The 19,979-nt window shown below is 36.1% G+C and overlaps 1 protein-coding gene across 15 annotated transcripts in view; it reads right to left on the bottom strand.

Moving 5' to 3' along the window:
* TCF12 (transcription factor 12) overlaps positions 1-19,979 on the bottom strand; it is a 362,989-nt gene that overhangs the window by 64,256 nt on the left and 278,754 nt on the right. For all 15 annotated transcript variants that reach the window (XM_058541659.1, XM_058541657.1, XM_058541661.1 and 12 more), the window contains 2 exons: positions 14,468-14,603; positions 10,384-10,436 (listed from right to left, as the gene is read on the bottom strand). In XM_058541659.1, the coding sequence (XP_058397642.1) occupies positions 10,384-10,436; positions 14,468-14,603 (189 nt within the window). The remainder of the gene's footprint in view (positions 1-10,383; positions 10,437-14,467; positions 14,604-19,979) is intronic.

Below are 19,979 nucleotides of genomic sequence, written 5' to 3'. Positions count from 1 at the left end.
CCGCGCACGGATGCACCACTTGCCACGCCATACTGTGGCAGCGTCCCATATAAAGAGGAGGAAGATGGGAACGGATGTTAGCCCAGGGCCAGTCTTCCTCAGGAAAAAAAAAAAAAGAGGAGGATTCGCATGGATGTTAGCTCAGGGCTGATCTTCCTCACACACACAAAAAGAATAAACAAATTATAGTATATCAGATGGTAATAAGTGTTATAGAGAAAAATACAGCAGGGAAGCAAAGAGGGGATGATGGGGGCATGTCGCCGTTTTATGTAGGATGATCACGAAAGATACCCAGTGATAAACTGATATGTGATCAAAGAGAAAAGTATGTGAGAAAACTAGCTATGTGGATACTAGGGGAGGTGTGCTCTGGCAGAGAGAAAAGGAAATGCAAAGACCTTGAGGCAGGAGAGTGCTTGATATCTTTAAGGAGCAGTAAAGAGGGCAGTGTGGCTAGAGGGGTAAATCAGCGGAAGATGAAGTCTGGGAGGTAGCAGGGGATAGATGAGAAGGGTCTTGAAAGCCATTTTAAGGACTTTGGTTTTACAGTGATAAGAGATGCTATTGGAGGATTTTGAGCAGAAGAATGATATCATCTGACTTAGATTTTAAAAGGATCTTCCTGTGTTAAAAAAAAAAAAATGACTGAAGGAAAACTGGGAGACCAGCTGGGAAGATGTTGCCATAAATTCAGGAAAAAGATAAAGGTGGCTTGGACAACAATGCTAGCAACAGATAGTACAAATGGTCAAATTCTTGAAGATAATTTTAGTATGGGAAGATAACCACTGTTTCACTTTGATGTCAATGAAATCAAAACTTTTTTTTCCGTTAGGGAAAGGTTTCCCATACTCCTCTGCCACGTGAGGATCATGACCCTATATTGTTAACTAGGTCAACCCTGGCACACTGTAGAATAATAGCTGCATTACCTGTAACTTACCTTTTTAGCAAATTTGCTCCTACTGTGTATAATTAAAAGTTAACTGCATAATTGAGGGGAAAAAGAGGACAAATAATTCAGCGTCTTATACAAAGAAAGCAAGTTAATACATTTTTGATGATTTGAACAGCCCCAGCCCGAGTACAAGGAAGTTGAAAAGTACAGCTTGGAGCAGGAAGTCATTAACAGCTGATGTTCCCTATTATAGCTAACATAAAATAATGGGTTCACAGTATTTATTATCCTTTTAAATTAATTCAAGACGCGTTTCCTGGATACTCCACTATGTGCCCAGAAGGTAACAATTAACAGACAAAAATTTAGAAGTTACTTCTTTCCAAAGTTATCTTTTGACTATAAGCATCTTGAAGACAGGGTACAGGGTCCATGCTTTATTCATACTTAAATCCTTAAAGTCTAAAAGAATTCTTCATTCACAATAAGTACTTAATATATATTTACAGATTTGAATGAATTCATATTTCTCTCACTGCAAATCTACTAAATGGAGCCCACTCTAGTAGCAGAGTTTCTAATTCTCATTCAAATTACTGGCTTTTGAAATTTATAAATATCTTTGGTGATGTTGGAAAAGATACTGATAACTTGATTTCAAATAATGTCAAGTTTTATAGTTTAAAGAATTATCAAGCACAAATCAGAAAACTTGAGCAGACTTTTATTACTTATTATTAATTATTTCTTACTAATACTAGCTGTCATAAAGCTAAAAAGGGAACTAAATAAGGACCCTAAATATTCACTTAAATTTATAGAGATTAACATTGAAAAAGTAAATTCTCTAGTCATGGGTTAGAAGATTCTCTTAAGTTTTGTATGAAGCTTTTATGTTTAGAGAGAGACGTCACGTTTCAACAGAACCTGTTTCACAATCATACTTGGGTTAGAACTGATTCTCAAGCTGCTAGAAACTACTTTTTGCTTTGAGTTCTAAGAGAAAGTTGGACCAGGATAAAAGATGATTGGGGACATATATATATAAGTTTAAGTAAAAAATTACAGTAGGGCTGTTTATATCCAAGTCAAATTATTTAAATACTTTAAACTCAATTGTTTCAAATAAACATTTACTAATATATCTACTTACTGGCTTACTTTTGATGTCATAAAGTATCCTGCATATTATCACCTAACACGACATTTAAATCCTAGAAAAATTATGACGCCATAGCACCCACTTTATACATCGAGGCTCTTCCACTATCCTAGTCAGGTACGTTTTAGAATAAGGCAAATAACGGTCCTGGAAAGTTTCTGTCAATACAATAAACTCTGGCCCAGTGCCCAGAGCCTTAAGGAAATGATGAAGAAACTAATGAATATCAGGTAATGGATCTTAAAAAACCCTAAAAAACCAGGGAATAGGCCTAAAAAATATTTAATTTTATTTAATTTTGTTTCTCTTTGGGTCTGCTTTTCACAGTAACTACATTTATGAAGACAGAAAGACTGTATCTACTTTAGGCATACACTTGTGTTCTTTAAGTCTAATGCTGCGATTGGCAAATTATGGCTGTGGGCCAATTCTGGCCCACCACCTGATTTTACAAATAAAGTTTTATTGGAACACAGCCATGCCTATTCATTTTATATATCATCTCTGGCTGTTTTCACGTTCCAATAGCAGAGTTAAGTAGTTGTGACAGAGACCATCTGGCCCACAAAGTTGAACATATTTACTACATAACTCTTTACACAAAAAGTTTGCTGACTCCTGTTCTAGCACATTGAAGAAGAGCAGAAATGCAGGCTAAAACAAAGAGATAAGCAGGTTCTAGCAAATTTTCCAGAAACATAATTTCTAGAAATTATTTCTGAAAACTAATAAAATGTTGGCATATTATAGATATATTGGGTTATGTATCAAAATAATTGTAGATAATAAAAAGACAAAAACTTTGAATGGCCAACACTAAAATTTCTTTAAAATCTATTCAATGAATATAAACACAGGGGAGAAATTAGAAACTATCCTGGGACCAGCAGTGTTTTTAAAATGCTTAAAAGTCTAATTATGAACTTATCTCTATAGGATACATTACAGTCCTTGAAATTAGATATTATACAAGTACAATAAATCACTTTTCAAAGTAAAATCATTACTGGTTAAACAAAGGGAGTATCAGCAATCGCAAATTTCATGTCAGCAACTTACTTAGGATGTAAATGCCTTCCCTAACTTAGAATGAAATTCAGAGCCCCAAACACCCCAGTGATAAAATTTTGGAATTTCTTAATTTATTCCTTCTCTCCTATACTTGAAAAAACAATCCTTAATTGTATTAGATAAAAAACAAAACAGGGGCTGGCCCAGGGGCGTTGTGGTTAGGTTCGAGCACTCTGATTTGGCGGCCCAGGGTTTGCGGGTTCTGATCCTGGGCGAGGACCTATGCACTGCTTATCAAGCCATGCTATGGCAGGCGTCCCATGTATAAAGTAGAGGAAGATGGGCACGGATGTTAGCTCAGGGCTGATCTTCGTCACCAAAAAAACCAAAATGAAACAAAACAAAAAAAACTTCATGGTTCTATTGATGCTGAACACCCAGACAGTGGGCCTCAACTCTATAAGCATTTACAGAATTCAACCATATATCCTTTAAAAAACATGGAAGTTATAGATGCAAGTTACACACACACACACACACACACTCTTCTCTCACTCTCTCCCTCTCTCTCTGGGTCTTATCCTACATCAAAGATCTGAAATACTAGCAGCTGAAGAGTTCAATAAACCTTAAAAGTCAGCTCTGCAATTCAGCCATGTTCTTTCTTCTTTAAAAAGAAATAGTCAGAAAATAACAAATATCACTGTGGTTGTCCAACCACATCAGTACAAATAATTGGATACATAGGACTCACTTACTGGTTACTTGTCCTTCTGTGTTTTGACTTGAAATCAGATCAAAGACATTACTGGCTCGTCACAAAAATGAACATCTTAGAACTATGGATTAAAAGCCTATTATCTACACTGATACAATCCTGACACTATTCTCAACAGTAGTTACTGTCAGCATAAACAGTGGCTATTTCTTCTTATTGATGTACGAAGAAAATCTTTCATTCAATGACCAAACTGAATGTAAGTTTGGAATGGATTATAGAACCATTCCTTTTATATACTAAGATTTTTTCTGCTTGTCTGACCTATAAGGTCAGAGAAACAATTGGCCACTTTGGAAATTTTATATCACGGTAACCTTCAAATAGAGACAGCTTATCTAACAGCCAGAAATAAGAAACTCTTAAGTACCTACAGTTGTTATATGCCCTCTACGCTTGTCTGCCAAGGGAGCTAAGTGAACACCTATTCCAACTCATGTTCACGAACTGGAGGGTTCGCTCATGAAGTTCAGCTGAAGCTGGCGCTGAGTGTAAAATACTGTTTATTCTAGAATCACTAGGATTCTTGCTAGTCTTAAAGGCCTTGAATAATTGTCTATGAATACTCTGTTATCTCAGCTTCCTGGTGACTTCCATAGGACACTCGCTGTGAGAGTATTCTACTTGCTGCTCATCTTGTATTTTCGTATATAAACTGGAGGTAACAGTTTCTCTACAGTTCTAACCCTTGACCTTTTTCTCACTAGTTTAGATAGCCAGTAATCTTTTAAGTGGTAGTTTTCCAAGTTATTCATTTTTACCAGCCCCAGAAAGTTGTATTTGTCCTCTCCTTTCCTATTTAAAAGAATCCTGTTTAGCCACCCTCAGGATTTCATATTCTGATTTTTCTATTTAATATTCTCACTAATTCTATTTAGTATGTACTACATGAAAATGCTAGGTCACTGGACATGGTTTAGTGGTCTCTGTGGTTTGGCAACACTTCAGATCTCTCTAATCATCTCAAGGGCTAGCCTGAAAATTTCAAATTTAATACTAAAAATGACTCAAAATTCACTTTAATTTAAAAGAAAGCCATTACCAACAAAATAAAATCCCATAAAAATTTTGGGAGAAAGGAAGGCATCATTTTCTAAACTACAGTCAATCACCAATCTAAAGACTACAGAACTCTACCTGTCTGCAGCAAAGCAAGAAAAGGTGGAGTCTAAGCTGCTTTGATTCACCTTAGAAACAATCAAGTTCCTTATAGGGGGACGAGATAGAAAAAATTTTTTTTCTTGATGGCTGGGATGGTAAAATACACTTTGAGAGTTTAGATAAAAATCAAAGACATTATCTGATAGACTGTAATAGCTTTTGTGGGAAAATATATACACACCTAAAAACAGAGGACAAAGGACAGCATGACATTTGATTAAGCAAGATTATGTCATCAGCCTATGTACGGGACTGCAAACCAGTTATATTCAAAATGAGTAAGACGTCATTTTGATGCAGAGTCAAGATTTGATGTTCAAAAGATGTTTTCAAATGCTATTGAACAAGAACAGAACTTTAGGAATTTGAAACGCTTCAGAGGCCCATAAAGATGTTCAACCAATGATTAAAAAAAAAAAAACAGCATAGACTCCTGATAGTTCATAAAACAAAAGTAATTAGTATGAATTCTAGGAAGCAGAATTTGATTCACCAACTTTTCCCTCCTTTTGTAGATTCCCTTTTTGAAAATGAATGCTTTCTAAACAACAATAGCAGTTACAATTTACCCCTCACTTATATGTGCCAGGCATATATATTACATATGCAAGCCTAGGTAGCATAATACTTTTTTTCTTTTACTATAATATTTATCCTTCCTATTACTATAATATTTATCCTTCCTTATGTTTTCAAACTTTGCTTTTCAACAAAATTTGGTAAAAATGAAATGCTCAAGTTCCTTTAAATTTCAGGCTGTAGTAGTAGGAACTAGAAAAATAAAGAACATTTATTTAGTGTAAACAACTGACTTAGTGTCTACTATATGTCAGGCACATGTCAGGCACATAATACCCTCACACTAACACTTGAGATGAGCATTATTATCGCCTTTTACAAATAGAAATTTGGCATTTAGAGAACTTAAAAGCAATTTCTCCAAGCTTATAAAATAAAAAAGCAGCTGAGGCCAGGTAAAACCCATCATCTGCTTGACTGGGTAGTCTGTGCTTTTCTACGTCATCCTTGCATATGGTGGTAGGTTCTTAAACAACAAAGCCAATTAAAAATAAATTTGATGAACAAAAACATAATTGATAGAATAAACTACATTTTAAGTTTAACACACTAAATAAGATATTTTATGAGTGAACCAAGATACATAGCATGTTTTAACATTCAAAATAAAAAGAAAATGGTCTTTGATATTAAATTAGGTTATAATCTTGGCTCTATGTGTGATCCTGGGCAAGTTAATATCTCTAAGTCTCAATTTCTCATTTGTAAGAAGATATTAGTTATCTTATAGATTTGTGTGGCAAAGATTAAAGATTAAGATGATACAGATAATGATTAACAGAGAGCCTCACACCAGTAAGTCCTGCATCTCTAACAGAGTGACATTGAGGCTGTAAAGGATGCCAACAAATATATTGCAAATGTTTCAGGTTTTTCCACAAATTACTAGGAAAAAATCACAACTGCCCCCAGTCCTTACCCAGTGCTTCAAAACTTCCTTAAACGTTATATATCAGTAAAAATCTGATATAGATGAAAAACAGCTGGTGTATATACGAAGACTCAAGACTAGAGTTGGTGGTTAGAGAATGGGAGGGAAGGTTCAGGAACTCTAAAAGAGAAAGAAAACACCCTGCAAAGTCAAAGTACCACCCATGCCTTTGGAAAGACTCCCAGATAACCTTAACAATTAAGAATGCCTCCTATTATCTATTGGCCAGGATACTTGAGGCCTTTATCCAGAGTAGACCACTATGACAGTTTATCCCTTTTCATATTTGGGCTGGTCTGATGTGTTCCCCAATCCTTCCTCTGGAGTGGGAGAGTGGGTCTGCTATAGGAAAAGTACGAAGATTATATTTGGTATAGAATCTAGTAATGCTGTACTTCTACATTTGGCCTGAGCACGTGTTTATTTTGTCACATATCTATGCCTTTTACCTGTATGGTCCATTCTCCCTCTTCTCTAACAGATGAATTGCTACTCATCTTTCTAGAAACAGCTCTAATGTCAACTCCTGAGGCATTAGTACTTCCCAAGGCAGAATTAGTTCTATCTACCCTATGTTTCCAGAGCACTTGGTATACACCTTTTACTTGCCATACTACGATATAATTAATTCATTGAACGCTTGTTTCTCAAATTAGATGGTAAGTTTCCTGAAGGCAATGGCAGTGTGTATGTTTGAATTCTCAATGTCATAAGCATCATTCTACCGTTGTTGCTACAAAAGTCCACTTTGTTCAATATTTCAACCTGTCTAGAGAAGCAAGCGGAAAATTTAATGTGCTTTAGAACACCGTTTTCTTCATCAGTAGGAATAAAACTAGGCCCACTATGCTTTTTGGTTATGTAATGAGCATATCTGTTTTAAAACCCAAAGTACTTAGCATTTTGGACCTAAAAGGAACTTTGGATTTTCCACTCCAAATTTCCTAAGGATAAACTGACGTGTCCAGGGTCACCCAGCCAATTAATAACTGAGCCAGCAGATTTGAGCAGACCATTTTCTTAACTTTACTGACCATACTGCTTTACTTATGTCAACACACCCTCATTGGATCTTCATCCAGAAAGAAGTTAGCATTCAGTTGTTCTGCAGAGAGTAACAGAGGAGCAGAGGATTGTACTTATGATACCTAAATATGTATCAGGCTCATAAAAAGAAAAGGCCTCTAACCAATGCCCTGTGGTCAGATTATGTAGATTATCAATGCTTTGCATGTTAAGTAAACCTGACTTGTTTTCTGTAGCAGTATGAGCAGTACAATACTAATTTAGCTCTTTCATTGTTTCTTTAGTAAAGGTAGCATGTATTTTACAAATAATTAAAGATAGATTGGATAAGCAGCAAACTTTGTAATCTGTGATGTTACTGTCAAGTTTCTACTTTGGTTTGGGATATTCAAATGATATTCAAATGACCATGAAATAAAATATACATAGTCCATTTTCATACCTTTTTTTTTTCTTCACAATTCACATTGTTAAAGGTCTGTAAATTACATATGTTTCAGTAAAAGCATTCCAATAGAAAACCATAACTTCAGATTCCCATTTGTTTTAGACAGTGAAAAGATAAATAGTGTAACCATAAGTGTTCTCGGAGTTTACTTTGGTATTATTTATCAAAGTATCTGTTTTTTAAAAAAATTTCTTTTAAAAACTTGATATTTCAACATAGCATTTAATCTAAAATATACTTCCAATTAATCAAAATGCACTTATTATTTATATATCCTTAATAACAGTCAATATATTTAAGTGCTAGTTTCGGCATGATTTCAAAGTAGTATGATCATGCTTGATGCTGATGTTAAATATAGAAATGAAAATACTGAATTCTATTCTGTTCTGTATAAATAATAAATCTCAAATAAGGCAGCAGTAACACAATATATAAGTAGGCTTGTCTTATGAAATTTCCTAATGGTTCTCAAAGAAATCAAAGTTTCGTCAGAATTCAGTGGCTTTCCCCTTCCGATGGCTCGTCTTGGACACCTGAGACAATACAGAGACTACCTCCAAGTAGTGACTGCTGTTATGATTAGGATTGTAAGGAACACTGGTGACCTCCAGTGTCTATTCTCTTTCCAGGCTGTTCTGTCCATTTTGCCCTTTTGTTTTAAAAATGAAAGAACTATGAAACACTGAAAATATATTGTTTCTTAAAATTAATGTCAGGCTAAGAAGCAATGAGATGAATTTTTTATTAGTCTTTTTTTTTTTTTTAACCTGTGTAGGTCTACTAAATATTAACATGTAATTTAACTTTTATTACGCTCATAGAATTATAGCAATAAATTACAAGAAAATTGCACGGTTATATGTTTTAGCAGTCCTGTCAGTTTTAAATATGATTTCTGTTAATCTAGCAGAAATCATCTGTTATACTGTTGAACCACCAACCCCTGCACAGCACACAACTGTTAAAATGTAAATTGCCCAACTATTTTTAGCTCCTGCTGAAAAAAAATTCCTGTCTTCGGGAATAATGATTTGAGGCATTGTGTTCATTTTGTTTATCACGCAGCTATTCAGCCTCCAGTGGGCCCAGGTGCTTACGCAAGCAAAAGCTTTTAAGAATGCCTGCAGCTGCAATCCAACCTTCCAGGTAGGCTGCAGGTTCAGAGCACAGCTGCCCTAGGCTGCATAAAACCCAGATCCATCTGGAACTGAGTTTCAAAGAGGATTTCAAATTCGAGTTTTCATGTATCACAAGGAAGAGAAGGCAGGGGAAGAACACAGGGAAAGCAAATAACCAAAAAGATGCTATCTCTACTTCAGCCTTAATAAAAAATAAGAAGCGCAGACCCATGCTGCTCCTTCTAGATTACTACTTGCCAAGCCAGATATCCCATTCAGCATACACTTCGATGAGCTGTGACTCATCCAGCAGCACCTGCGCCCATGTGTTAAGTACTGCCAAATAAAAGCCCAACATCCATTTACACAACAAAGAGATGTACCCTATAAGGCATGGGGCCTCAATCCAAAAACCCCACTCCCCATTTGTTCTAAGCAAAGGGAGAGGAAAAAAAAAACTTCCCTCCTCACACCAGGGATTCTTAAATTGTAGGTGGATTTATGATACAGGTTCATTTACAAATACTTTTACTTTTTAAAAGAATAAAGTATATTTAATAGCACAAACACCCCTACAGCATTAGATTATCACAGCCATTAATGATTGTTCACCAAACCTTTCCAACCTCCTTCCTGAAAGCTCTTTATTCTCAAAGGATACATTTTTGAGCAAAGAGGGATCAACAAACTAGTTGCTTGAAAGCTTTCCTGATGCTAGGCTGAAGTTAGGAAAGGCTTAATGAAGGCTTTAAAATCCACAAGGGCTTCACAATGAACATCTGACTTGGTGATTTATGCATATTAATAACCTTAGTCCTACTGAGGCAAGCTGAGCTGAACATGTCTTCCGAATCTTAATGTCTTGAGCTCCACTGGGATTATTACAAATGTAAATTTCTAAGATTGTCAGCTATTAATCTCTGTCTGTCCTCCTGTTCAGCAACATAATGACTAATTAAACATCAAAAGACCGGTATAGGAGATCTTCTTTGACAGCTACTGGCCTAGTCCTCTTCCCAAGAGGGGAATTCAAATGACAGGGACATGGAGTAAGAGCATACGAGTAAGCTACAAATCACTGCAGAGAAATCTAAAAACCTAACATTAAATGTGGATTTATCTCAATCAATGATTCTGTTAAGCAGTGAATAGTTACTATGTGAAGTGTGCCTATTGACACCAATGGAATATAACCTTATAGCCAGCAAATTCTGAATACTTGAAATCAGTTTGTTTACTGCAAAGTCAAAAAAATGGGTACTTACAGAAGAAGGCAAACCAGGAGGCACCTTTCTGACTTTCTTTGCTTGCAAAGGATCTGCATGTGGAAAACAGTATATTTCATCAGCATTTATATTAGAAAAGATCAGACTTCAAATGAACAGGAAGGAATTTTTCCTCCTAGTGCCTTTCTTGTTTTCCAATATTTAGGAGTAAGCAAGGGAATATAGGGATCTGGGCCTTATTCTTTCTAACTGGTTCCAGTGTAAAACATGTTCTCCTAATGAAGTGATATTCTGAAATACATATTCCATAAGTTTGGGAAGATGACAGCAAACAAAGTAAAACAAGAAAGAAAATAAACCAATAAGCATGTGTGAGGAAAGGGAATGAACATTTCTTAAGTACCTAGTATGTGGCAGGCTCCATGCTAGGCATTTTACATTGTTTATCTCAGTTTCATTTGCAGAGGGGCATTTGGTGCAACAGGTCATTTTAATAATACGACTCCTTAACAGAGACACAAATTCAGTATCCATACCACATTGAGAATTAGGTTAAAAAGCATATTAAACAGACTAGAAGTTAAAGCTATGTTACAACTTATTATGTTAAAAATTTAATAAATGAAAAATTAAGGCTATAATAATGTCAGATATGCTACGTAAACTATTAAATACGGGCACTGTCATATACAACGTCATCCAGTATTCTGTAAGAACATTTACTTTAATAATGTGTGGTTAAAATTGCAACTTCAGGGCCGGCCCGGTGGCGCAAGCGGTTAGGTGCGCGCGCTCCGCTGCGGCGGCCCGGGGTTCGCTGGTTCGGATCCCGGGCGTGCACAGACGCACTGCTTGGCAAGCCATGCTGTGGCGGCGTCCCATATAAAGTGGAGGAAGATGGGCACGGATGTTAGCCCAGGGCCGTCTTCCTCAGCAAAAAAAAGAGGAGGATTGGCGGATGTTAGCACAGGGCTGATCTCCTCACAAAAAAAAAAAAAAAATTGCAACTTCAACACTAATTATTGTACAGTTTCATCCTTGGATGTTTATATTTATTTCTGAGAAATAACTAAAGTATACTTCTTTCTAAGACATAAATAATTTATTAATATAAATGAGAACATGAGTATTTTCATACGCCTAATCAGCTTCACTTGGTATTTTAATTTTACTTATCTGTAAAATTTAAAATTTAAAACTTGTCCGTCATTTATTGTTAAAAAAGGGGGATAAGTGCAGCTTTCCAATCTCAAACAAATATGGATCAAATTCAGGATTTTTCACAGGGATTCACTATTAAGAAGAAAGAACACATAAGAAGGCTGATATAAAGTACAATATTTTTGAAAATTGTAAAAATGAGAATTAAACAAGCATTGTATTTTCCTGTGTCATAAATCATACAACTCAATAAGACACGCAGTTGTTTAAGAAAGAATTAAATCCTTTAAATTGGGGCTGGGAATCTTTACAGTGAATATCCCAGGAGGCTACAAAGCTTAAAAAACAACTTTATAAGTAGCATGTGGAAACATTTTATATAATAAAAACAGAAAAAAACATTCATTAGCATCTAAGTCCCTACCCCAAGAGACAGCCTATATTTCCTTAAAACAAAAGTGCCAAAGATAAACAACATCTGGCACATTCTGTACTTACAAAACTTACAGGCAAAATTTTTGTTCTTTGTCAGGCTTTTCTAGAACCCAACTCTTCACAACTAATACAGCATCCCTTGAGCAAAAGCCACACTGTATACCAAGAGAGTCAACTGAAATGCTCCTATCAGTTTGGAGCCCATCACTCTATTTTGGGGTAATTACTAGTGGAAGATGATGCTATTTAGGGGAGTGTTTCCCGTCATGTGAATAGAAGTTTTTCTTTTATACTTTTATCTCATCATTAGCTGCCCCTATACAATTACATACATAATGTCAGATTTAAAATAATTGACATTTTGTAATTCACAGTTCACTTTTGGGAGGTTGCAAAGTTTAACAGTTAAGAGAGTAAGCTGGCTGGATTCAAATTTTAGCTGAATTATACAGCAGCCGTGTGAGCTTGGGCAAGTTACTTAATCTCTTTGAGCTTCAGTTACCTAAGATGTAAAAAGGGGATAACACCTCCTGTAATTATTGTAATAAACACATGAAAGATGCTCAGGGCAGTGCCTAACAGAGAGTGATACCTAATAAATTTTAGCCACTATTATTAGGTTTATATTAAAATCTGTGGCAAAATGAATACAAACTGGATAGTTAGATACTGATTTGCAGATTACCGATTTCCTAGAGCATCTAAATAGCTTGAGAAGATGCTGAGGTTGGCATAGATGATCTCTGAAATCCTTTCAACTCTGAGATTTTATGAATAAGTGCAATGCCAAGAAAGAGTGACTAAGACTGAGAAACAACAATGAAGAATGGATTAATAATCCACTAAATGGTATTCACACAGGGGATGAGTGGGCCTCCCTGGGTACCAAGCCTGGGCTAAGTTACTTAGCTTCCTGGGTCTTGGTTCCTCATTTGTAACATGAGGTTAATATTACAACCTCACAGAGTTTTTTGTAAAGATGTAGTATGTATAGCACAGTACCTGGCATGGAGGAGACAATCAACAGCATCTATCGTTAACATAATCAAAATGAAGATGAAGAAGATATAAGCTTTAATTTCTGGAAAACTTGAGTTTTTATAAAATCCATCCCCCCTTTCCTAGTTATTTCAATTTTCTCCCTTAACTTTCAGTAATAGTACATTAGTCTATATTAGTGCTTTTTGTCACAGTATGTGCTCACATAGCATACTAACAAGATATTTTTCTAGAGTGACACTGACATGTCTATACTCAAATAAATGTTCCTACCCTAACTAACTCATTTGGTGAGAAAGGAGAAAAGACCCTTTACAATCTATCATTTCTTTAATAACAAAAAGTATACTGGTCTAAATCATCTGAGCTCACTCTAACAGTACATATACTAAGTCACTCATAATACTGAGAGGTGGGCACATCTAATCAGAGCTCTCTATGCCGAACATGACAATCCATCATTGTGCCCTTTTATACCCTCAAGCATACTCTAGACCCAGAGACTATGAATATTTCACCAAAATATAGGCTTGACAGAAAGTAGAGACATAAATTGGAGGCAGTCAACAAATACTTGTGGAATAAATAACTATGACATATTTTCTGTTGGTGGACTATATTTATTTTAGAAGCTAGCCTATCCTTAATATAAACATGCTTTACAACTTCAATTTTCTTGTATAAAGGATTCTTTGGTAGGAATCACCAAAAGTTCCCACATTTAAACACTGATTGGATAAGGTGTCAGTACACCTGAGGGTTGCAGTAAGCAGCAACACAAAATGGATTGGCCTGGTTAGGCTACGTATAAGACATAAAAAAAGGAAGCTAAGAGAATGAGGGTTAAATGCTTAATATGTAGTTTCCTTTGGTGTTGGTGATGTTGTGGAACTAGATAGAGATGATGGTTGCACAGCATTGTGGATGTACTAAATGTCATTGAGTTGTACACTTTAATATGGTTAATTTTGTGTTTTATTAATTTTACCTCAATATTTTTAAAAATTGGGGAATAAAAGCAATTAATATGCAAAGAACTTTAGACTTGGAGTCACAAAATCTTAAATTTTATCCTGGGTAAACAATCTACTAATTGTATGAATGTGTTTTCTTTTGAGCCTCAGTTTAACGTTAAATCTATTATTACATCCACTGACCAGGAGGGCTATTGTACTGATGAGATGAGAATGTATATAAAACTACTCTGTAAACTGTTCAGCATTCTATCAATTTTAGTCAAAAATAAGGTGTTAATATTAGCACATGACATTTTTATTATAAGATAAAAAACTAGTCCCATTTTTTTAAGTTCCATGTTTCACTTAGTTCCTCTTATATTAATGACGAAACAAGAGTATTAAATTGTTTATTAAATATATAATAGATATATATTATGCAAATAAGCCCCAATATGAACATGATAGCCAAGAAACCAAATTTCTTCTAATTAAAAGTGCACCCAGCAGTATAAAATACGGGGGAAAACAGAACCATTTGTAGGATGGGATTTGTTGTCTGATGCACTTACCAAGTGCTGCAGAGTCATGGAGTGGTCTTCTCCTGGAACTTGTGGCAGAGAATGAGTAGTATGGTGTCCCAGGTTTTCCAGAAGAAGACAGCTGTGCTGGGCTTCCAAGCCCTAGGTCTTGTCTCAGGAGACTAGACTATAAAGCAAGGCCAATGAAACAAGTTATCATCCCACTGATACTGACCCAAACCTGAAATGTCATCACTTCTGAATAGTATCTTCAACAATGCCGTGAATTTAGAAGCAAGCAATAAGTTCTGTTTGAGTTCTATTAGACCATTGGTTTAAGCTCATATTTTCTCTTTTTCCCCATCCTCATGTTGCCTATTTTCTAGTAATTATGTAGATCCATACAACCTTACAGTTGAAAGACACTTAAGTTACTAGGTGGTTCCATCCTTTAATCATCAAGAATATTTTTGAAAAATGTCCATTCAGTTTTTGCTTGAATGCTTTCATAACCAGACAAGGGAGTTAATTCTGTTGTTTTGCCTTTTCTTTTTTCTTTTTGGATAGCTCTCACTGTTTGAAGAGTGCCAATATTTTTGAGACTAGCCATTCCTGTTTTCTTCAACTTTCTTAGGACATGGGTTTGAATGTCTTCATCATCCCTTACAGAGACCTCTAGATTTATTTTCAGTTTGTCAAAGTCTCTTGGAAAATGGAATTGAGGACAATGCCCCAGATGTGGCCTGCTTCATGCCGAGTAGTTTTCAACAGCACATTTAAACAACTCATTGCTGCTAGCTTATACTAAGAGATTACAAGTGATCATACCCTATTACTCTTTATTGCATATGCTGCTGTTAAGTCATGTCCCTCCAGTGGTTTCTTTTTCAGTTTGTGTTTTTTGGTCCCAAGTACAAGACAATATTTATCTCTGATAAAATTCATTTTGTTATATTTGATCCATAATAATCATCCATTCCGGGGCCGGCCTGGTGGCACAAGCGGTTAAGTGCGCGCGCTCTGCTGCGGTGGCCCAGGGTTCACTGGTTCGGATCCCGGGTGTGCGCTTGTTAAGCCATGCTGTGGCGGCGTCCCATATAAAGTAGAGGAAGATGGGCAGGGATGTTAGCCCAGGGCCAGTCTTCCTCAGCAAAAAAGAGGGCGATTGGCATTGGATGTTAGCTCAGGGCTGGTCCTCCTCACAAAATAAATAAATAAATAAAGTGTACAAGTCAATGGTTAAAAAAAAAAAAAAAATCATCCATTCCTATCTTTTAAAGATTCTGAGTCTGTCAACCAGTGTATTTGCTAGCCTTCCTAGTATCCGGGCATAAAAAATGTGATTAAAAAAAACAAAACAGGGCCGGCCCCGTGGCTTAGTGGTTAAGTGCACGCGCTCCGCTGCTGGCGGCCCGGGTTCAGATCTGAGCGCGCACCCATGCACGGCTTCTCTGGCCATGCTGAGGCCGCGTCCCACATACAGCAACTGGAAGGATGTGCAGCTATGACATACAACTATCTACTGGGGCTTTGGGGGAAAAAAATAATAAAATAAAATAAAAAAAAAAACATCAGGATGACAAGACAGAGGAGAGAGCCCTAAGGTATGCTACAGTGACATCATGAGACTTTGTCAAGTGTTTCACTGAAATCCAGAAATACAGCAGTTCTGACCTACTAACCTAGTGACTCTATCATAAAGCAAATGAAGCTAATTTGGCAGAATTTGGTTCCAAGCTTTCTAGTAGCTGAGGGAAAAAGAAGACCTCAACTTGAAACGCTGTTGGACACACTCGAGAGGATGCTCTCAAGTGAAAAGAGCTGTGTTCCTTCTGATACATTTAACATTCTCCTACCCCATATTTAATACCCCTTACTGCCATCACCATACCATCACCATCACCACGGTTGTCCTTACAGCCACTGTGTATCATAAACTGAGAAATAAACCTCAGCTCTGGTCATAAAGAATCAGTAGAACTTTGTAACAGTAGTCATGGTAGCCCAGTCCCTGCCTCCATTCTAATGATAAAGAAAAATTCTCATTTCAGTTTATCACATCATTTAATGATTTTAAATAATTTTTGTTATGTTTCAGCTTTAAAAAGATTGAGGTGCAGGGGCCGGTCCGGTGGCATAGTAGTTAAGTTCACGTGCTCCGCTTCGTGGTTTGGGGTTCGCAGGTTCGAATCCCAGGTGTGGACCGACACATCACTCGTCAAGCCATGCTGTGGTGGCATCCCACATACAAAATAGAGGAAGATGGGCACACACGTTAGCTCAGAGCCAATCTTCCTCAGCAAAAAGAGGAAGATTGGCAACAGATGTTAGCCCAAGGCCAATCTTTCTCACCAAAAAAAAAAAAAAAAAAAAAAAAATTGAGGGGCAACTTACATAACATAAAATTAACCATTTTACAGTTTCCAATCAGAGATATTTAGTATATTCATAATGTTGTGCAACATCACCATCTAGTTCCAGAACATTTTCATCACGCCAAAAGGAAACCCTGTAACCATTAAATACTCACTTTCATTCCTCTCCTCCTCTAGGCCCTGGCAACCACTTATCTGCTTTTGTCTCTATGGATTTACCTATTCTGAACATTTCATATAAATGAAATCATACAATATGTCACCTTTTGTGTCTTGCTTCTTTCACTTAACATAATGTTTTTGGAGTTCATCCACGTTGTAGCATGATCAGTACGTCATTCTTTTTTAGTGCTGAAGAATATTCCATTGTATGCATACACCACAATTTGTTTATTCATTCATTTATCCATTGATGGGACATTTCGGTTTCCAGTTTTGGACTATTGTGAATAGAGTTGCTATGAACATTCACATACAAGTATTTGTTTGAGTACGTTTTCAATTCTTTTGGGTATATACTTAGGAGTGGAACTGTTGGGTCATGTGGTGATTCTATGTTTAACTTGTCAAGGAACTGCCAAACTATTTTCCACAGTGGCTGCACCATTTTACATTCCCACCAACAATGTATGAGGGTTCTAATTTCTCTACAATCTTGCCAAAACTTGTTACTTCCTGTTTTTTTAATTATAGTTATCCTCCTAGGTGTGAAGTGGTATCTCATTGTGGTTTTGATTTGCATTTCCCCAATTACTAATGATGTTGAGCATCTCTTCATGGGTTTGATGGCCCTTTGTATATCTTCTTTGGAAAAATGTCTATTCAAGTCCTTTACCCATTTTTGAATTAGGCTGTCTTTCTGCTGTTGTATTATAAGAATTCTTATATGTTATGTTTTGGATACTAGACCCTTATCAGACATGATTTGCAAATATTTTCTCCCATTTTGTAGGTTGTCTTTTCACTTCCTGATTATGTCCTTTGATGTGCAAAAGTTCTTAATTTTGATGAAGTCTAATTTATCTATTTTTTTCTTTTCTTTCTCGTGCTTTTGATGTCATATCTAAGAATCTATTGCCAAACCCAAGGTAACGAAGATTTACCCTTATATTTTCTTCTAAGAGTTTATAATTTTAGCTCTTCTACTTAGATCATCGATCCACTTTGAGTTACTTTTTGTATATGGTCTAAGGTAGGGGTCCAACTTCATTTTTTTGTATGTAGATATCCAGTTGTCCCAGCACCGTTTGTTGAGAATAGTATTTCCTTATTCAGTGGTCTTGGCACTCTTGTTGAAAATCAACTGGTCACAGATGTTTGGGTATATTTCTGGACTCTCAATTCTATCCCATTGGTCTGTAAGTCTACCTTATGCCAGTTCCATCCTGTTTTGATTACTGTAGATTTCTAGTAAGTTTTGAAATTGTCAAGTGTGTATACTCCAGCTTTATTCTTCTTTTTCAATACTGTTTTGGCTAGTTAGGGTTCTTTGAAATTATATATAAATTTGAGGATCAGCTTTTCCATTTCTGCAAAAGATGCCATTGGAATTTTGATAGGGATAGCACTGAATCTGTAGACTGCTTTAGGGAGTGCTGCCATCTTAATGTTAAGTCGTTCATCAATGAACACTGAATATTTTTCCACTTATTTAGGTCTTCTTTAATGTCTTTCAGCAATACTTTGTAGTTTCCAGTGTACAAGTCTTAAACTTTGAGGTTAAATCTTTTCCTGGGTATTTTATTCTTTTGGATGTTATTGTAAATGGAGTTATCTTCTTAGTTATTTTTGGTTGGTTCATTATTAGTGTACAGAAATACAACTAATTTCTGTGTGTTCATCTTGAATCTTGCAACTTTACTAAATTTAATTATTAGCACCAATAGTTTTATTTGGATTCTCTCTATATAAGATCATATTATCTGCAAATAGGGATAGTTTGACTTCTTCCTTTCCAATTTTTTTTTTAAATGATATTTTATTTATTTTATTTTTTTGTGAGGAAGATCAGCCCTGAGTAACATCTGCCAATCCTCCTCTTTTTTTGCTGAGGAAGACTGGCCCCGGGCTAACATCTGTGCCCATCTTCCTCCACTTTATATGGGACGCCGCCACAGCATGGCTTAACAAGCAGTGCGTCGGTGCGCGCTGGGATCCGAACCGGCAAATCCCGGGCCACTGCAGCGGAGCGCATGCACTTAACCGCTTGCGTCACCGGCAGGCCCCATTCCTTTCCAATTTGGATGCCGTTTATTTCTTTTTCTTGCCTAATTGCTCTGGTTAGAACTTCCAGTAAAATGCTGAATATAAGTGGTGAAAGTGGACATCCCTATCTTGTTCTTGATCTTAGGGGGAAAAGCTTTTACCATGATATTAACCATGGGTTTATAAATGACCTTTATCAAGTTGAGGAAGTTCCCTCCTATTCCTAGTTTACATGTTTTTATCTTGAAATCCCTTGAAAGGGTACTGGATTTTGTCAGATGCTTTTTCTGCATCAACTGGGATGACCAAGTGATTTTTTTTTTCCCCTTCACTGTATTAATGAATTACAATGATTAATTCTCATATGTTGAATGACCCTTACATTCCTGAGATAAAACTCACTTGGTCATGATGTATAATCCTTTTAATATGCTGCTGGATTTAGCTTATTAGTATTTCGTAGAAGATTTTTACATTAATATACAAAAAGGTATTGGTCTGCAGTTTCCTTTTTTCCTGTGATATTTTCTATCTGGCTTTTGTATCAGGGTAATGCTGGCCTCATAAAATTAGTTAAGAAATGTTTGAGAAGGATTTGTGTTAATTCTTCTTTAAATGATTGGTAGAATTCATTAGTGACGCCATTTGGTCCTGGGCTTTTCTTTTTTGGGAGGATTTTTATCACTGATTCAATCTCTTTACTTGTTTTAGCTCTGTTCAGATTTTCTATTTCTTCTTGAGTCAGTCTTGGTAGTGTGTATGTTTCTAGGAATTTGTCCATTTCATCTGAGTTAGCATAAATTCTTTTTTAATCCTTTATATTTTTGTAAGGTTGGTAGTAATGCTCCCTATTTTCATTTCTGATTTTAGTAATTAGACTCTCCTTTTTTTCCTTAGTCAATCTAGCTAAACGTTTGTTAATTTTGTTGATCTTTTCAAAGAATCAACTTTTGATTTTGTTGAGTCTATTGTTTTTCTATTCT

This window comes from Diceros bicornis, chromosome 5 (assembly GCF_020826845.1).
Source record: "Diceros bicornis minor isolate mBicDic1 chromosome 5, mDicBic1.mat.cur, whole genome shotgun sequence".
Classification (NCBI taxonomy): domain Eukaryota; kingdom Metazoa; phylum Chordata; class Mammalia; order Perissodactyla; family Rhinocerotidae; genus Diceros; species Diceros bicornis.
The sequence above is the reverse complement of the archived record's forward strand: the minus strand, read 5'-3'. Positions and strand labels throughout refer to the sequence as shown.